A 14,763-nucleotide genomic window follows, 5' to 3' on the forward strand; every position below is an offset into this window, starting at 1 on the left:
CGCCGTGCCCATCACGGTTTATTGTTTCTGGAACAGTGGCCGCACTCCTGGGGGGCGGCCTGTGCCGCTGGAGATCTCAGCACCTCGGCGAGGATGGGGAGGGAGGGAGGGACTCGGGCGGCGGGCCGGACCCTGTGGCCGGCAGGTGGCCGGGAGATGAGCGGCGGCAGCGCGGTGGCCACCGGAAGCAGCAGATGGAGGCGTCGCGGGGCCGCCCTCACCGCACCAGGTGGAAGGTGAGCCAGTACATGAGCAGCGGCTGCGCCGCCGCCACGGCCATGGTCAGGTACGTGCGCAGCTGGTTCCGCGCCCCACGCACCGGGACGCCCTCGGCCGCCGCCTCGGCCAGGATCTTCAGCCGCAGCGTCCGGATCTGGGCGGGGGAGGCGTTCACTCTTGAGCCCGCACTCCTTCCAGACTCCAGTTTCCCCCCCTCCATAGGGCAGCTGGGCTCAGATCTCTGCTCTTGAGGAGCCTTGCTTTCTCCCAAATCTCCTAACACACGCGGAGGCCTTGGGAGCAAATGTGAGGGTTCCAAACTCAAACGCTAGGCGAGGCCTCTTAAGTGAGTGAGGTGAGGAAGTTCACTGTGAATACTCCACCTGAGGGGACGGCCAGGCTTGGCCCTTTGGCCGCCACCAGCTTTTGTTGACCCTTGACAGTTTTTCAACACAAGCCAGAAATGCCTTCTTTTTCTTCTTAACTTTTTTGCCCACCCCCTCCCCCGCCAGAATTCTAAATAATGACATCTAAGTCGGAGTTGATCTGAGCAGATCCAGCCCACCAGCCCCTGGCTTTTGCCCTCTGCTCCTCACACTGAATCCTCCCAGTACCCTGACGTGCAATTATCATCATCCCCATTTTACAAAAGGGGAATCAGGTTTAAAGAGAGGAAGTGATCTGCCCAAGATCGAGCGAACCCTGGGTTCAAACCCAGGCCTGGTGGATCCCAGTGCTCTTAACCAGCACCTCCACTCCAGCTGGATGAACTCTCAGAGAAGCTACTTTGAGGACACGGAACTCTTTTCACCCTAAAGGAAATTCCGGTAGGAAAGCCCATCATGCAAGGCGAGTGGAGTGGGGGTGAGAGCCCACTCTAGTAGCCTGGCTGGCGCCTCCTCTTCCTTCAGGACCCCGCTTGGACACCCCCTCTTCCAGGAAGCTCTCCGGGCCCTCAGGCTAGGGCAGCCACTCCAGGGCTCCTCAGTTCACCAGTGTGGGGCCTCTGGTCTAAACTCCCCACCTGACATCCCCTGCTTGGATGCCTCCAGGGACCCCCAACTCTGCCCAGGAGGCCGGTGCCCTGAGTCCCATCCTTCCCTGAGCCCCAGCTCACCATGAACACAAAGATGGACACACAGCACCAGCCCAGCACCAGGTAGTAGCCAATCTTTCCAAAGAGCAGGCCCATGAGGACCCCGCCAATCATGCTGCGGGGGAAAGGGGAAGGCTGGTCTGAGGGAGAAGCCCCAGGGCTGGGGGCTGGCGGTGGGAAGGCGGAGGGGGTACTCACCCAACATATTTGTAGCCCAAGAAGGCCACCAGGTCGATAGTGGTGAGATCTGTGTTGACAGTGACAAGGTAGAGGCCGAGCAGGATGGCCAGCACCTCCAGTGTCAGCCAGGCCAACGCGGAGCTTGCCTGCAGCCCCAGGAGGTCTGGGGAGAACCTGTTAACACCCAATCTCTGTCATTCAGTTAGCTGGCTCAGACCCTCCCTAACCATCTGCCTGGGGACAGCCTGTATTGGGGGTGGGGGGCATGCTGAAGACCCGGCAGGGACCAAGATGGATCTGGGCCTTGTCCTGGAAATCCCATTCCCAGTGACAGCCCAGAAAGGTCAGGGCTGGGATGGCGGAAGCACAGGGCAGGGGAGGTGTGTGACCCCGTTGGGAGGTGGGTATCAGACACTTGAGCTAAGGCTTGAAGGAGGAAGGAGCTGATTGGGGAAGAAGGACCTTAGTCTCTGCCATATCCCCAGTGCCTCACCAATTAATGGACTCTAATGACAACTGTTTTCCATGCCACAAAGGAAATGAACAGGGGTCTATGAGTGAGAGGTGGGGGCCTGACGCAGGCTGGAGGGTGGAAAGGCTTCCCTGAGGAAGTAGCATCGCAGTGGAGACATCATGAGTGAATAGGTGCTCAGCAGGTGATGTAGGGGAGGAACACACTCCCCAGCAAAGGGAACTGATGTGCAAAGGCCCTGGGGAGGCAACCCAGGTCCTCTGGAGAAACAGAAAGAGGACCAGAGTGGTGCAGCAGAGTGAGGGAGAATGTCAGGCAGTGCCAGGCTAAGGAGCTAGGGTTTGGTCTGGGGACAGGGGAGCTAGGGACAGCTTCTGAGCAGGGGGGAACATGGCCAGGCTCACGTCTCAGCCAAGACCTTCCTGCCGGAGTCAGGGTGCAGGAAGTATGTGGGGGCCGGGCAGCTGGTTAGGAGAGGCCAGGGGAAGGATGGATTTAGTGTCACCCAGCACAGGGTGTGGTGATGGGCTGCACACGGGTGGGAAAGAGGAAAGGGGCAAGGGTGACCGTGCGGGCTCTGTCTTGGGCTAACTGGGAACATGGTGGGGCTCTTCTGAGACAGGGGAAGCAAGAGACTTTCCTGACTGCCCCTCAGCTCCCCCAAACCCCACACCACTCTGCCTACTCCAGGCCTCTCTTACCTATCCTGGGTCCCCAGCGCCAGGCCAGCCACCAAGACGTAGGTGATGAAAGCCATGGCTGTGAGAGGGAGACACACAGACACTAGTCAGAAGAACAAGGACCATCCAGGGCCTCCGGGCACCTAAACCTCTGCCCGAGACAGGCCCACCCAGAGGGAGGAGGGCACCGGGCCGTGGTGGGTAGGGTGAAACCTGGAATGTAGAGGTCAGGAGCGTTGACATCAAAGCGCGGGGCCACTGGTGTGTCCTGCTGGTACTGCACCTCCCAGTCCTGTGGGGAGGGTGGAGGGGGCAGGCAGGACCAGAGCTGGGCTCCTGGCCCACCTACAGGCCCTCTCTCAGCGATCTTCCTGCCTCTCACGCCTGCCCCCGCCTGCCCCACCCCTGCCTACAGGCTGCCACCCCGCTCAGATGCTCACCTGGTGCAGGTAGGGGAAGAGGAGCAGACCCAGCTTTTTGCCCACATACGTGGTGTCCACGGCGAAGTAACACTTGAGCTTGGTGACGGGGATGAAGCGGTCGATCTGGGGAGGCAGAGCGCCCAACTCAAGCCCTGGCCCCAAGGCCCCACCTGCCCCCCCCCACCAGCCCGGCCCACTCACGTTCTTATCCACCAGCTCCTTGCCCTGCGCGGCTAGGCTGCTCCCGTAGGCCATGGCCATGTTGGACGCAGGATCACCCAGGAAGGCCGCCTGGGGCGAGGCGGAGGCTGTAGGGTAGCCCAGGCCGCCAGGCGCCCGCTGGGCCCCATAGCCTCGGCGCTGGGCCGAACTCGTGTCATCAAAAAGCTGGTGGGGGTCAGCCATGCCTGGCTGGGACACAGGTACCCTCCGCTTCGAGGCTGCAGGGGGAGAAGGGTGGGGAGCCTCATTCAGTTGGCAGGAGCTCTCCCTCCCACTTCTGCCGCAGTGGGGCACTGGTTTCGCTGTCAGATGGGTTGTCTAGTCAGGTCTGGGCGGCCTCTGCCTGCCATCCATCCATCCATCCATCCATCCATCCAAATAACAATGATGAGGAGGAGGACGACGATGACGGCTACTGTGTACTGGGGTTGACTGTGCACAGAATCCTGTGCTAAGCCTCTTACAAACAAGGTCTCTAGAGAGACCTTCTCCCTTCATGTTCCCTCTTACTCATCCAGCTCCAGCCACACGGGCCTCAGTACTCAGTGAACACACCAGGCACATTCCCACCTCAGGGCCTCTTCACTGGCGGTTCCTCTGCCTGAATGCTCTTGCCCCAGACATCCTCAGGGCTCCCTCCTCTCCTCGAGGTCTTGGCTCCGTAGGGCCTTCCCCAGCCATCCTGTCCACAATTGCATCTCCCCTGGTGCCACCTCCTCATCCCTCTTCCCCACTTCATTCATATCCACAGAACTCAGCAACAGCTGACATACGAGCTGTTTATTTTATTCACTGTCTGTCTCCCCCACTCAAATGTGAGCCCCCGCCAAGGTGAGGAGCTTTGTCTTGCTTGTGGCTGAAGCCCCAGCCCCTAGAACAGGGTTAGAGTAGGTGCTTCATAAAAACCTGATGTAAAAATAAAAATAAATAAATAAAAATAAATAAATTTTAAAAAGGGCTTCCCTGGTGCTGCAGTGGTTGGGGGTCCGCCTGCCAATGCAGGGGACACGGGTTCGGGCCCTGGTCCGGGAGGATCCCACATGTCACGGAGCGGCTAGACCGGAGCGCCATAACTACTGATCAGTGCTCTGGAGCCTGCGAGCCACAACTATTGAGCCCGCGACCCTGGAGCCCGTGGTCGGCAACAAGAGAAACCACTGCTCCCCACAACTGGAGAGGGCCTGCGCGCAGCAACGAAGACCCAACGCAGCCAAACATAAATAAAAATAAAAATAAATTTAAAAACCTGATGAATGAATAAATGGCCATGCCCATTTTACAGATGTGGAAACCGAGGCTCAGACTGGCTAAATGACTCGTGCAAAGGGCCAAATTGAGGGAGTGACAGAGCAGGATTCCAGCCCAGGTCACCCTGTTAAATATTGTAATAATGAAACCCCAGCTGTGCAGTTAAACCACACATCAGGCCGTGTTCTAAACACTGTGGATTAACTCACTTAATCCTCACAACAATCCATTTTGTGTTGGTGAGACTATCATCCCATTTTACAGATGGGAACCGTGAGCCCCAAGAGGCTCAGGCCCTTGCCCAGAGTCATAGAGATGGTGTGAAGCAGAGCTGGGTTTCAAGTTTTCAAAAGATCCATTTCTTGTGGGGAACAGACTGGGAAGGCGGGGACAAGGGGAGAGGAGGGGGGGGGAGGAAGCTGCTGAGGTGGTCCCGGTGGGAGAGCAGGATGGGGTGGGCAGGGGTGGGATGGGGAACGGAGGGGCTGCTTCTGGCAAAGTTTGGAGGTAGGAGAGGCAGGATTGCTGGAGGTGTGCTTGGCTGAGGTAGGGTAAGGAAGATGAAGGAATTCACACGCTGTCGTCCCAGATTCTGGTCTGAGTGATCAAGTGGATGGGAGTGCTGTCTACTGAGATGGGGAACATGGAGACGGCAGACCGGAACCCAGCACTCAGGCTCCATCACCCAGACCAATAAGCCATGCCACCGCAGCAAACATTTACTGAGCTCCTCCTCTGTGCCAGGCGCCACGGTGGGAACAGGGTGGTAGGATTACCATGGCTTGCGGAAGAGGAATCACATAATCCATGTCATGACTTTCTGTGCGCCTCAGTTTTCTCCTCTGCAGGATGGTGTCAACACTCCAGGGCAAAGTGACATAAACTCCTCAGCCCCTGGCCTGGCCCACAAAAAAGTGGTCAATCCCGTCACCTATTATCAATAACTAGACCCTCGACTCTTCCTCTTCATTATTTGTAGCCTGAAAACAGACCCAGGTAGTCCTCTATCCCAGAGCAAGCAGCACTGGCCCCGGCCCACTTGTCCCCAAGCACCACTTCTCTTTTCCCTCTCCCACTTCTGGCCAAAGGGCTGGCTTCCTGAAAGCTTTTGTGTAAGCAATTCCTCCTTCTTTGTCGCCCCTCAGCCCTTGGCATTTGGGGTTCTGCTCTCACCGGTCCCCTAAATGCCTCTGCACTACCAGGCCAAGGCCGTTACTCCACTCTCCTCACACTCAAGCTCCTCGGCAGCACTGAGGCCCTTGCTCCAAATGCCAACCTCCAACTCTCTGCTCTCTTGGCTTCTGACACACTGTACTACCTCTTTCTCTTTCCTGTCGGAGCCCCACAAACATCGACTGAGCACCTCTGTGGGTTAGGCTCTGCTGCGGCTGAGGTGGATACAGCAGTGAACCAAAAGGGAAAAACTCCTGCCTTCACGGAGCTGATGTTCTGATCGGTCCTTCTCAATCAGTGATTTCTCTCCAGCTCCCTGAATTGTGTGCCCCAGTTTTCCACCCTTACCCTTGTCTTCTGTCTCTCACCTAGGGCAATCTCACCACACCCATGGTTTTCACAGCCACCCACCCTGTGCCCTGGGCTGTCTCTAGCCACCACTTCCTGCCAAGGCCCCAGGGCCTTTACCTCTGACATCAGTTCTCACCCCCCTGGTCTCAGACCCTTCTCAGACTCTGTCATCTTGCACCTGACTTAAATGTCCTCCTACCAGCTTCCCCTGTTCATTCTTAGCCCCAACAACCTCCTTTCCAGTCAGCAGCCAGAATGATCTTTCTAAGTGTAAAAGAGAATATTTCATGCCCTCTGCCTGAAATCGGTGCCCACTGCGCTGAGAATAAAATCCAAATGCCGAGGAGGCCCTGCATGACCCAGCCCTGCCAACCACCCTGGTTTGCTACCTCTCCTGGGACTCACTCCACCAGTCACAAGGGCCTCCTCCTCTCGGGCCCTGACCCTGCCTAGCTCCTTGCCCCCTCAGGCTTTTGAACATACAGTGCTATATCACCTTGGAACACCTTCCCACAATTAACACCTGACAATGCAGCACTCAGGCCTCAGCTCAAGAGTCCTTCTCAGAGAGACCTTCCTTACTCCTCAGTATAAAGCACTAGCCCCACACTGTTCTTTCTCATAACATCCAGTGGTTCTTTTTTCTCTTCCAAGTACTTGTCACAATTTCTGAATCTATATTCATTTGTCTACTTGCTTACTCAGCACAGGCCTCCCACGCTTTTCCCTCGCACCCTAAATCAATCCCCTTCCCCGGGCTAATTCCTCATCACTCGATGTTACCTCTTCCAGGAAGCTTCACTGACACGGCTGGGCTGGCTCATGTTTCCTAATCTGGGCTAACACAACACCTCCATCCCAGCCATAACCACTCTGATTGTGCTTCCCCAATCCCAGCCCTGACCCCTCTGCTTGCTCTTCTCTTATCACAGCTCCATCACGCTAGGCTGTCGCTGTCTTCTGCTCTGTACTGGTAAGCTCCATGAAGACAGGAACCAGGACTGATGGGCACGGCTGTATCCCCAGCATCGCCTACCACAGGGCCAGTCAGGCATCTTACAAAGGTTGAGGGAGGAATGCATGCATCATGTCTTAAGGCCTCCTCAACCCCTAGTCAGTTTCCGGCTTATTCCCTTTACAGTCCTAATCACTCCCGAAATTATCCTGCTGCCTAGTTTGCTTCCAAGTTTAGTGTCTGTCTTCCCACTAAACTCTGAGCTATAAGTTGCCAAGTTGCTGGTTACTACTGGGTACCCAAATTGCAGCACAGGGCCTGGCACAAGGGAGCTGAAGTAAGAGATGCTGAATGAATAAATGAGACTCATACTCCCGGAGATTAAGAAGAAGTTAAAAGAGAGATACAAATTCACAGACATGGGAAAAGGGGATTAACAACATTGTCCTCAATGGTGAAAAACTGAAACCATTTCCACTAAGATCAGGAACAAGACAAGGTTGCCCACTCTCACCACTCTTATTCAACATAGTTTTGGAAGTTTTAGCCACAGCAATCAGAGAAGAAAAGGAAATAAAAGGAATCCAAATCGGAAAAGAAGTAAAGCTGTCACTGTTTGCAGATTACATGATAGTATACATAGAGAATCCTAAAGATGCTACCAGAAAACTACTAGAGCTAATCAATGAATTTGGTAAAGTAGCAGGATACAAAATTAATGCACAGAAATCTCTGGCATTCCTATATACGAATGATGAAAAATCTGAAAGTGAAATCAAGAAAACATTCCCATTTACCATTGCAACAAAAAGAATAAAATATCTAGGAATAAACCTACTCAGGAGATAAAAGACCTGTATGCAGAAAATTATAAGACAATGATGAAAGAAATTAAGATGATACAAATAGATGGAGAGATATACCATGTTCTTGGATTGGAAGACTCAACATTGTGAAAATGACTCTACTAGCCAAAGCAATCTACAGATTCAATGGAATCCCTATCAAACTACCACTGGCATTTTTCACAGAACTAGAACAAAAAATTTCACAATTTGTTTGGAAACACAAAAGACCCCGAATAGCCAAAGCAATCTTGAGAATGAAAAATGGAGTGGAGGAATCAGGCTCCCTGACTTCAGACTATACTACAAAGCTACAGCAATCAAGACAGTATGGTACTGGCACAAAAACAGAAAGATAGATCAGTGGAACAGGATAGAAAGCCCAGAGATAAACCCATGCACATATGGTCACCTTATCTTTGATAAAGGAGGCAGGAATGTACAGTGGAGAAAGGACAGCCTCTTCAATAAGTGGTGCTGGGAAAACTGGACAGGGACATGTAAAAGTATGAGATTAGATCAGTCCCTAACACCATACACAAAAATAAGCTCAAAATGAATTAAAGACCTAAAGGTAAGGCCAGAAACTATCAAACTCTTAGAGGAAAACATAAGCTGAACACTCTTATGACATAAATCACAGCAAGATCCTTTTTGACCCACCTCCTAGAGAAATGGAAATAAAGACAAAAATAAACACATGGGACCTAATGAAACTTAAAAGCTTTTGCACAGGAAAGGAAACCATAAACAAGACCAAAAGACAACCCTCAGAATGGGAGAAAATATTTGCAAATGAAGCAACTGACAAAGGATTTATCTCCAAAATTTATAAGCAGCTCATGCAGCTCAATAACAAAAAAACAAACAACCCAATCCAAAAACAGGCAGAAGACCTAAACAGACATTTCTCCACAGAAGATATACAGACTGCCAACAAACACATGAAAGAATGCTCAACATCTTTAATCATTAGAGAAATGCAAATCAAAACTACAATGAGATATCATCTCATGCCAGTCAGAATGGCCATCATCAAAAAATATAGAAACAATAAATGCTGGAGAGGGTGTGGGAAATAGGGAACACTCTTGCACTGCTGGTGGGAATGTGAATTGGTACAGCCTCTATGGAGAACAGTATGGAGGTTCCTTAAAAAACTACAAATAGAACGACCATATGACCCAGCAATCCCACTACTAGGCATATACCCTGAGAAAACCATGATTCAAAAAGAGTCATGTACCAAAATGTTCATAGCAGCCCTATTTACAATAGCCCGGAGATGGAAACAACCTAAGTGTCCATCATCGGATGAATGGATAAAGAAGATGTGGCACATATATACAATGGAATATTACTCAGTCATAAAAAGAAATGAAATTGAGCTATTTGTAATGAGGTGGATAGACCTAGAGTCTGTCTTACAGAGTGAAGTAAGTCAGAAAGAGAAAGACAAATACCGTATGCTAACACATGTATATGGAATTTAAGAAGGAAAAAAATATCATGAAGAACCTAGCGGTAAGACAGGAATAAAGACACAGACCTACTAGAGAATGGAGTTGAGGATATGGGGAGGGGGAAGGGTAAGCTGTGACAAAGCGAAAGAGAGGCATGGACATAGCACAGAGGCAGCCGCATAGCACAGGGAGATCAGCTCGGTGCTTTGTGACCGCCTGGAGTGGTGTGATAGGGAGGGTGGGAGGGAGACACAAGAGGGAGGGGATAGGGGAACATATATATATGTATAACTGATTCATTTTGTTATGAAGCAGGAACTAACACACCATAGTAAAGCAATTATACTCCAATAAAGATGTAAATAGATAAATAAATAAATAAATAAATTGGAACAAAAAGACAATAAGCCCTCCTTTCCTTGACCCTTCTAGAAATCCCTTCAGGCCAGAAGGCCACATTCTATACAGACATACCTCCTTTTATTGCACCTCCCAGATACTGCAGGGGTGTTTTCGGTTGGGTTTTTTTTTTTTTTTTTTTTAACAAATTGAAGGTTTGTGGCAACCCTGCATTGTCAGATGATGGCTAGCAGTTAAAGTATTTTTTTAAAGATGTTGGGGGTAGGAGTTTATTAATTAATTAATTTATTTTTGCTGTGCTGGGTCTTCGTTTCTGTGCGAGGGCTTTCTCTAGTTGTGGCAAGCGGGGGCCACTCTTCATCGGGGTGTGCGGGCCTCTCACTATTGCGGCCTCTCTTGTTGTGGAGCACAGGTTCCAGACGCGCAGACTCAGTAGTTGTGACTAACGGGCCTAGTTGCTCCGCAGCATGTGGGATCCTCCCAGACCAGGGCTCGAACCCGTGTTCCCTGCATTAGCATGCAGATTCTCAAACACTGTGCCACCAGGGAGGCCCTAAAGTATTTTTAAATTAAGGTATATACATTGTTTTTTTAGAAACAATGCGATTGCACACTTAATAGACTATAGTGTAAACATAACTGTTATATGCACCGGGAAATCAAAAAATTCATGTGACTTGCTTTATTGTGATATTTGCTTTGTTGTGGTAGTCTGGAACTGAACACACAATATCTTGGAGGGATGACTGTACATTGGGGGAAAGGCTTGTGTCCATTAGGGCTTAGAAATCTATTCCAGAAGCAACTGGGTAAATACCTCATCCAATTCCCCCCAGCCTCTCTGGTCCATGGTAGACGTTGCTCATGGATTCTGGCATTCTCCCTGCCAAGTCTTCCAGGCAACCTGGTGTTCCAGGCCCTCACTGTGGTTCACTCAGAGTTGGTGAACAGGTGCCATATCCCAGACAAATTGGGAACCCCGCCCCCGTTCCCCCCACCCCCCACCTCCCCAGTGCTCCACTAGAGCCTGTGGTCCAGGGAAAGAGGGCCTAGATGTTGAGAAGAGACTCTCCGCCCACCACCCCCCTCCAGGTGTGCAACAGCAGGCAGGTCACTTAACTCCTTTGAACCTCCGGTTTCCTCACCTGTAAGATGGGTGGATGTGAGGACCACATGAGATCATAGATGTCAGGTTGCCCACGGGAAGTGGTGGCCACCTCTGCCCACCTACCTGTGTCCTCGTTCCTCCTTAGTAGTTGGTGGTTCTTCCCTACACCCACCCTGCCACCCCACGAGCAACTCTCAGGTCCACTCATGTATCCCTTTGGATTCAGGAACCTCAGACCCACTGATGCCTCTGGCCTTTCACTACCTGCTTGAACAAGAGTTATCTCTCCTTCATGTGAAGGAAAAAAGTAGTGTGTTTGGATTTTAAAAGAAACTGTCAGCAATCACTTCACTTTTTGTTGTTGTTTTTTTTTGCCGTGCCATGTGGCACGTGGGATGTTAGTTCCCTGACCAGGGATCGAAATTGCACCCCTGTATTGGAAGCGCAGAGTCTTAACCACTGGACCTCCAGGAAAGTCTGGGAATCACTTTTAAATAATTCTACTGCCGTAGGAAGATCATGAAGTGAATTCTCCTAACACCATCAAGGCCAGTCGAGTTTTCACAGGTTTTTCATAGTGTACCTTTATATGTTTTTGATGCAGAAGTTACCTCTGTGACTCACTTCTGCCAGAATTTGTCCTGTTCTGTCTTGTGGTTTGGGAGGCCCCGTAGCTCCACTTGCTCCTGGCAGATTGACAGCATGAGGCCTTGCGGCGCTCTTTGTCTGCCAGTGGTGTCTGTCTCCCTTCTGTACTTTTCCGGGTTATGATGCTGCTGTTCCAGTCTGGTCAGCCACCTCCTGCCACGCCACTATGGCCCTTGAAACTACACTGCCATGTTTCCCACTTTCTAGACCATTTAAAGGCTGACGTTGGTCCTCTTTTCGTTGCAAAAGCTGCCTAACAATAGGCCAGCAGCCAAGGTGTTCAATGGACATTTCATGGCCTTTGTCATCCTGACTGCTAGCATCATTCAGAGGTGGAAAGGGCTTCTAAAACGTCACCTCAACCAGGATCTCCACCTCTTCCTGGTCCACACACTTTAGTAAGGTAGTTTGGTCACGGAATGTGTTCGTCACCAGAAAGGATTTATCTCTATCTCCTGGGTAAAGATCAGGTCAAAGGGGTTGGGAGTTATATAGACTATTTGGAAAATTTGGAATTCTACCCTCATCATTCCTGTGTATGGTGCATCTTTCTTCCCCCTAACAGCAAGCCCAGGTTCACCTGGTTGGTGCACCCTCTGGGTGGCAGCTGACCAAAGGGGGCCTCAGGAATTAATTCTGGTTCAGCCTCCGAGATTCTTTCTTGGATGACTAGTCCCAGGTCATGAAAACAATGACCACTTGCTCATCGGGTGCCCTGCCTGCCACGTCTCCCTACAGTGGCCCACATGGTCTCTGTACATTTGTAAAAATGCTTGTTCCATTTACATCTGACCTTTCCAAACAAAAGGTCTGGGTGTGAGTAGGTGATGATAGAAGAGGTAAAGCTATACCTTCTGGGATGGGAGTCACACTGATTTCGTGTCCTCGGAGGGAGAATAACAACCTGGCACCTGGCAAGGGAACACCTCAGACCCCAGGAGGTGGGGGGGGGGGAAGGAGGGGTGTAACCAGTGCTCTTTCTGCCCTCTAGACCCAATACTGCAGGGGAGGGCAGTGCTATTAGATACCAGGAGCAGGCGGGGCCTGGGGAGGACAGGCATAGCTACTGTCTCTGCTTCCGTTAGCCATGGAAGATGAGAAGCGAATGGCAGGGAACTCACTTTTAAAGAGCAGATGGACATGGCCTCGTCTTCGGAGGGCCCTTGTCTCACCTACGTTTTTCATCCAAGTATTTATGTCCACCTTCCCAGCTTTTATCTCGCCTCCATTTGTAAACCTTCCGGAGTAGGGGAGTAAGGGAGGGACACTTGCCGCCACCAACAGGCAGTAGTGATGGGCTCCCGTGTCCCATTTCCCTTTCTTCCTTTCAGTAATAGAAGTCCCCGGGTTTTAGTGGGTATGTGGCTGCCCAGCTAGAAACTCGCTGTTTCCCTGTCTCCCTTGCAGCTGGATGTGACCAGGTGTCGAAATCCAGACTGAAGGGATGTGTGCTGCCTCCAGGTCGGGTCCTTAAAAGGAAGTGGTGTGCCCTCCACTTGCCCTTTTCCTTCCTGAGAGCCCGATGGTGGGGGCCAGGCTCCCCACAGGCCCAGGGGCGACAGCCTGGAGGACTGCAGAGCTCCCAGACAGAGGGAGCCCGGTCCCTGGGTGATCTCGCAGAGTCACCCACTCACCTGCTGTGGACTCCCTCCAGCTCAGGTTTTCGTGGGAGAGAAGAGTGAAGCTCTCTTGTTAAGCCTCTGTCTTCAGAGTCCCTGAAAGCTGCCACATCCTAAACATAATATAGGAGCGAACAGCTGGGGATCTGAAGGACCAGGCCGAGGTCTCCCTGGACCCATTCACTCACTCACCCCACCATTTTATTTAGCACAGCGGTGAAGAGCTACTACTTCCTCTTGAGTCTGGAAGGTCTCACACTGCTGTCCCACAACCTACTAGCCCAGTGTCCTACTGTACCTTTTAGGGCTCAACTACATATAACATGGGGATCCTATTGCCAGTTTCATAAGGAATCATGAGACTGTGTTTGTGAATCAGAATAAATACTAACATTTATCAAGTATCTATTTACCTTGTCCCAGGCACGCTCTGTGCAAAACCATTTACCTTATGAGTTTAAGTTCCATTTGACAGAAGAGGACAATGAGGGCCAGACTGACTAACTTAATGGTCCACACAACAGTAAGGGGTGGAGCAAGGATTCACCTGTAAGCGGACTGACCTCCAGAACCCAAACTCGTAGCCACTCTAAGCTTGCTCTAACCTACCGTTACCACACTGCTGGACATCAGGTAACCTAATTCACCAAATGATAGGGAGCACCAACTCTGAGTCACACCCTTCCAGGCACTGAGCAAAGCAACGAAGCTCCCACCCTCCTGAATTTATGTTATCCCGGGAGAGACAGGCACTTTCTCTCATATCCTGCACACGGTTGTCGGCAAAGCCACAATCACTGTTCACCTCCTCTTCTCACTCAGACTAAAGACCAAAGGTCTTTGATTTACAAGACATTCCACCACCCACCCCAACCACCCCTCCTCTTCTACCTCTGTCCCTCCAGCTCTTCAGATACACAGGTACATTCCTGCCTCAGGGCCTTTGCACTTGCTACTCCCTCTGCCTAGATATGCCTCCATGTGCTTGCATGGCTTGTTTTCTCACCTTCAGATCTGTACTCAGAAAAGACTTCAGTGAGGCTTCCCTGGTAACTATCTGAAATCCAGCGTCTCCCAAACATACTACAGTTATTCCCTGGTCCCCCTTCTTGCTGTATTGCTCTTCTTAACACATATTACTTTAAAAAAATAGAGTTCATTGAGTTATAAGTTACATAAAACCCATTTCAAATATACAATTCAGTGATTTTTAATAGTTTTACCAAGTGGTGCAACTATCACCGTAAATCTGTTTTAGAACATTTTCATCCCCTTCCCCCCAGTAAGATCCCTCATGGCCATTTACAGCTAATCGCCATTCCCACACTCAGCTCCCAGCAACCACTAATCTACTTTGTCTCTCTAATTGCCTTTTCTGAATACTTCATATGAATGATAACATACAATATGCAGTCTCTTGTGTCTGGCTTCTTTCACCTGACAAAATGTTTTTGAGGTTTATGTAGCTGTAGCGTATGTCAGGAGTTCAGTCCTTTTTATCGCTGAATAATATTCCATCGTATGGATAGATATATCACATTTTGTATATCTATTCACCAACTGATGGACAGTTTTGTTTCCAGCTTTTTCTAACATACTCTACATTTTGCCTTGTTCCCCAGACTAGAATGTCAATTCCATGGGGCTGGAATTTTTGCTGGTTTTGTTCAGCTCTGTGTCCCCAGAACTTGAACTGTCCTGG

At 50.7% G+C, this 14,763-nt stretch overlaps 1 protein-coding gene across 1 annotated transcript; it reads right to left on the reverse strand.

Annotated features, from left to right (window-relative positions):
* Window positions 1–3,614, reverse strand: LOC308605538 (protein YIF1B-like). Its single transcript, XM_081215662.1, has 7 exons — window positions 3,271–3,614; window positions 3,088–3,192; window positions 2,861–2,939; window positions 2,669–2,726; window positions 1,514–1,669; window positions 1,337–1,430; window positions 1–373 (listed from the first exon to the last, which is right to left on the reverse strand). Exons 1-7 carry the CDS (start codon window positions 3,472–3,474, stop codon window positions 218–220), a joined length of 852 nt encoding a protein of 283 aa, XP_081071788.1. The 5' UTR covers window positions 3,475–3,614; the 3' UTR covers window positions 1–217.
* Window positions 3,615–14,763: the final 11,149 nt, after the last annotated feature.

Source organism: Mesoplodon bidens, assembly GCF_964165515.1.
Source record: "Mesoplodon bidens genome assembly, chromosome: 18".
Classification (NCBI taxonomy): domain Eukaryota; kingdom Metazoa; phylum Chordata; class Mammalia; order Artiodactyla; family Ziphiidae; genus Mesoplodon; species Mesoplodon bidens.